The 5,255-nt window shown below is 34.7% G+C and overlaps 1 protein-coding gene across 1 annotated transcript in view; it reads right to left on the reverse strand.

Annotated features, from left to right (window-relative positions):
- The window catches only part of LOC110265255 (serine/threonine-protein phosphatase 7 long form homolog), an 8,098-nt gene extending 4,311 nt beyond the window's left edge, over positions 1-3,787 (reverse strand). The window contains exon 1 of the mRNA XM_021108160.1: positions 3,658-3,787. Within this exon, the coding sequence (XP_020963819.1) occupies positions 3,658-3,787 (130 nt within the window). The remainder of the gene's footprint in view (positions 1-3,657) is intronic.

Here is a 5,255-nt window from a genome sequence, read left to right on the forward strand (position 1 = left end):
TTTTTTTCATCTTTTTTATTCATATGAAATACATGTATTTTGGATATAAAAATATTTTTTTTAAAAAAATTATATAATTCTTTTATTAAATAACATAATTATTGTTATGAGACGTATCTAAAACTGATTGTATGTAAATGGGCTAGACGAAAGAGATTGGAGATGATAATAAGTGCTTGAGAATTTTGAATTTATAAAAAAATAAAAAAAATTGGTGAATGGACAAATTTAGTGTAATTCAATTTTAAGGACTAAATTGAGTAACATAATACAAAATCAAGAATCAATTTGGTGCATGATATAACAAATGACTCGTGACATAAAATGACACGTGGCACAACTGTTCGCATCGCGTCAGCATGCCACGTGTCACCGATCGCCTCATCATTATACCATTATGTGTGGCCAAGCCATAATGTGACATGTATCATTAACAATTTACATCATCCAGCTACGTCAGTATGTTATTAATGGAAAATAGGTCAAGACTAACATGGTGCAATTTAAAAATTTTCAAAAATATAATTGGTGCAATTAAAATCTCAGAGACGATTTTAGTGCATGATATCAATATTAAAAATTACTTTAGGACTTAACTCCATAAATAAAAAAGACAAAGATTCATAATTATGTTTCTACTTTAAGAAAAGTAAAAAAACATAAAAAATTATTTTTAGAAAAAAAATTGAGTATTTCTGTTCTTATATCTACAATTAATGAAGAAGTTGTATTTACATATTTAGAGAAAAAAGGAGAAAAGGACAAGAATACCATTTTATGTTTGATTTGGACTTAATAAAACTTGTGGGTATAGTACAAAGATTTAGCTAATTTGTGTCCTAAAAGTATAAGTTAAATATATCATAAAAAATAAATAAAAATTATTTTTTTATATATTTTTAATGCATTAAATATATCAAAAATATTTAAAAAAATTATTAGAGCATCTCTAATTAGTGTTTACATTATAAACGAGATACGTGCTAAGTTAAAATATTTACACAGTAAACGAGATACAGTACGACAAAAACCAACCAGCTATAAAAAGATCAGCAAACCATTGGTATTCATCACAAAAGTCTCAATTCTTCTTCTCTTATGTTTTTCTTCCAAAAACTTAACCAAAATATCTAGTGGAAGTGGTTTTTTTGTTGTGATGGCGTATCCTAACTGTCAAATGAAAAACAATGACAGCGGAGTTATATTTGAGTGTGAGAGTCCTGCGCTGCTGCGAACTTAAGCAGCAAATTTGTTGTCCGAGTTAAAGAGTATGATACTAATGCACGTCGGTGGTGGGAAGAGAAAAAAGGTCGGTAGATTTGGGTATATGATGCTAGCACTGATAAGGAATGGTGTATTTCGGTTTCGTCTGTTCTGCCTCAATGGCGATGAGTATGTGCACCTATGTTTGACGTGCACGGGAGAATTATGGTTGAACAAGTGATGGAGCTTTCTGCGGAGGCTCGTGATGTTAGTGGTAGGGGTTCTGGCAGATCGAACTTCGTAGGATGACTGTCCTCTTGCACCACGACCCTTGCATCGTGCTAGTCCAGTAGTAGACATGGACGTTGGAATGAGGAATTTGACGAAGAGTACGTTGTCGATAGTCACAAAAGTGGTTCCTCTGACGAGGATGACGATGATGAGTTCATACTAGAGACTCTTGTTGGTGGGTCAGTTTGATACCTTTTGCCTGCTCCGCGTCCAGTTCTGGAGTCTTCATCTGTATCCAGCCGCTACCATATATTAGATTTGGATGCGATGCACGAGGTAACTCCGTATTCAAATATGGGGGCCGACGATTACAATACCGATGGTGGTGTGGAGTTTAGGGTTGGTCATAGATTCAGAAGCAGAGAGGCAGTGCTGTGAGGCATGAAGAATTATAGCATTCGGAGAAGTATTGAGTATCGAGTAGTCGAGTCGGATCAGTTAAAGAACACGTGTGTTGTCGACAATTTACTGATGGTTGTCCCTGGAGTCTCCATATCACCCTCCGACAGAATCTCGAATATTGGTGTTATAGCATTTTAGTTTGTTATCTTCTTATTAGATTTTAATTCGATTATATTTAAAATCGTAAGGGAGTTGCGAAAATTTGGTGGACCACACACGTGTCTAGCCCCCCACCATGTCTCAAGATCATCGATAGTTGGACAGCAACCTCATATGTAGAATTATCTTGCCCCTCATACAGTCCAATCCATCAATTACCATCTTTATTCTACAGAGTACAGTGACACAGAGCTATCACTTCAAGCTATTGTATAGGAAGATTTGAATGAAAAAACAAAAGAAAATTGCACAGATATATGATGATTGTGAGGATTCGTACAACAAGGTGTCGCGATTGCTCCAAGAATTACAGAGTTGTTGTCCTGGCATGATGTGTGATGTCAGTGTAGTTTCGTACTATAATGGTCACTTGATGATGTGTAACTACGGCCAGTACTGTAAAATCTCACAAAATACTAAATAATTAATTGACAACTAATAAATAAATTAAATGAGAGCGAAAAAAGATTATAGAATTAATATTTATAATTTGAAAAAATAAAAATGTTTAGGGTATAATTTAATACGCTTATCTTAAAGGTTTTGGTCTAAAATTGGACCAACGGGCTAAAACAAGTGAACCGGGTCTAAGTGGTCCCAAGTCCCATATATATACCCACACTTAATGAGATTTTAGCCACCATTCTCCCCATCTTAGTGAGAGAGTTCGAATAGAAGAGAGAAGAGAGAGGTGAGAGCAAAAACCCTAACCTCACCATCTTCAATCCATTATAACTTTTGCTCTAGAGCTCTGATTGACGTTGTATTTGTGGCCACGCATTCGTCTTAGCTTCCTCATCCATTCTATCTAAGTATTGTGGTGAGTAACTCAAACTCCCAGCCCCAGTTTCTCATTCAAAGCTGAAATCGTGTTTTTGATTTGGGTATTGAGGATTGATGGTTATCGGTGGTTAAGAGAAATGGGGGTTGAATCTTAGCTTCTTTTTCTGCTGAATATTACTTTTTCTTTCTCAATGGTACTTAGGAGATATTTTTACTTTTATCTCAGGAACAACTGAGAGACATTTTCATTTTTGTCTCCTGAGTAACAAAAACAGAAAAGTAAAAGGGAAGAAGATAGAACACCCAGATGTATCCTAGTTCAGCTATAAGGTGTAATGTAGCCTACATCCAATCTCCATCACAATAATAATGGAATTTTACTATCTCTTTTTCAAAATTACAAACACCAATACTTTCTTAGGATCCATCCAATCCTATCTGGGACAAATCCATATTCTAAACCCAATCTGAATTTGACTAGGACTCAAACGTAGCTTTCAACCGCAAAGTGCTAACCCAACTTGTAAAGGAATCCCACAGGATCATGACACAGAATAGAAAGATGTATAAAGAACTTCTGAGACATCTTATGATTTTTTCTCACTGTTTAACTAACTGTCTTTTTCCTCTCATTAGCTTTTTCTTACAAATCTCACCATGTTTGCCTTTTACAATGAGACTCAGACAGATCAAAACAGAGAAAAAGAAAATACAAAATAAACTATATGAAGGAGAAGAACTCTAATAGCTTGGGTAGCTATGAGAGTGAACTCTGTGCTTTTCACTTATTTTCCTTACTTTCAACCATTGGCCGTTTACCTTTAATATAGAAGAGTGAAGCTTCCAAGGTTAAAGCTTGTTCAACCCTCACACTTTCTTTCTTCTCCAACATCAGAGTAGCAGCAGCTTCATCAGAGAGGATAGAGAGGACCAAGGCTGTTGCATGCATGCTCGCCTCTTCTCTCTCATCCTTTTTCTTCAAGCTTCTTCAATCTTGACCATTGAACTTGACTTTGACCCCAAGTTTTGATTCTGACCATTGATGTGCTTCTGACCCGAGATGGCTTCACGTTCTCCATTGTTGCTTCATCCATGCATGAGAACTTGAAGCTTTCTTCTTCGTTCCTCGTTGAAGCACAAAAGAAGAAATAAACTTTTTTTGTGCTTTGACCAAGATAGATTTGCTTCATGACCGAAGCCTTTTTCCTTGCTTTGATTTGGCAAAAATCCTTTTGTCTTTCTTCATATCCTACTTCTTGTGCATTCCATTTCCTTCTTTCTTCTTCTTGAATGAATGAATGATGTGACCAAAGTAAGAGAGAGAAGAGAGAAGAGAGAGAAGCTTTCGGTGTAAGCTTCAAGAAAATTAAATTGAATTGAATTTCAAGTTTCAGTTTCTAATGAATGAGAGAATTGTGTAGAGCTTGTGGCCTCTTGGTTTTCTTTCTTCAATTCATCAAGCTTGATTCTTGTGCAACATTACCGCTTGGGTTTGGTTTCTTTTATTTTGGCCCTTTTTGTTTTTCTTTCTTCAGACACTAATGTTGGATCCATCTGGTATGGGCTAAGCTTGTTTAGAGATCAGGATGGGCTTGCTTTAAATGGGCCATAAGAAAAAAATAGTTTTCGTTTCTTCACACTAAACCAGATTCATCAAACAACAATTGGAAATAATTTATTAAACACTTAATAATATTTTTAATAATATTTGTTCATCATAATATTAGTTTTTCAAACTCAACAAATTTTTGATAATTTTGATGTTATAGAGGTTTTCTAACTTATGTTCTTAGTGGTATCCATCACTATTTCAGTGGGTAAAGGTAAGGAACTTTTTTTTCCTTCTTGGTTCATCAATTTATGAAAACCTTAGTCTTTAATATTGTGTCAAATTGTATAACATGATGTTATATTGAGTAATTGGAAGTTTTCCTTGGCGGAACTTTGAAAAAAAAAAGCTTGGAAGTTTAGAATTGCGACAGTAAGGTACGGGTGGTAGTTTTGAGTAGGCATTATGTAAGGTTATTGAAAACCTAAGTTGCTTGCCCCTAGGATAAATTGAATGGAATTGATTATTGATATGCTTGAATAATGGTTAGTATAAGTATTATGTTAGTTGATGTATTTTTGGCATAAAATGAGAGTGGAAATAATGAGTTTTTGATGAATTGAGAGGTGCTATGTGATATTATTACAATTGGATATTGTGATATATGTTGGTGCTATGTTGCATGAAATGAGTATGTATGTTGAAGTTTTAATCGAGAATTGGGTGTATGAATATTATAATTTGTGTAAATTGGGCTAGAAGCCATGATAGGGTGAGAAATCTCCTATGTGGTAAGTTGAGGTAAGTGGTGTGAATTATTGTATGAGAATGAGATGATTTGATTAATGATTGATAGAGAGTTTGGATA

The sequence above is a fragment of the Arachis ipaensis genome, chromosome B01 (assembly GCF_000816755.2).
Source record: "Arachis ipaensis cultivar K30076 chromosome B01, Araip1.1, whole genome shotgun sequence".
Taxonomy (NCBI): Eukaryota; Viridiplantae; Streptophyta; class Magnoliopsida; order Fabales; family Fabaceae; genus Arachis; species Arachis ipaensis.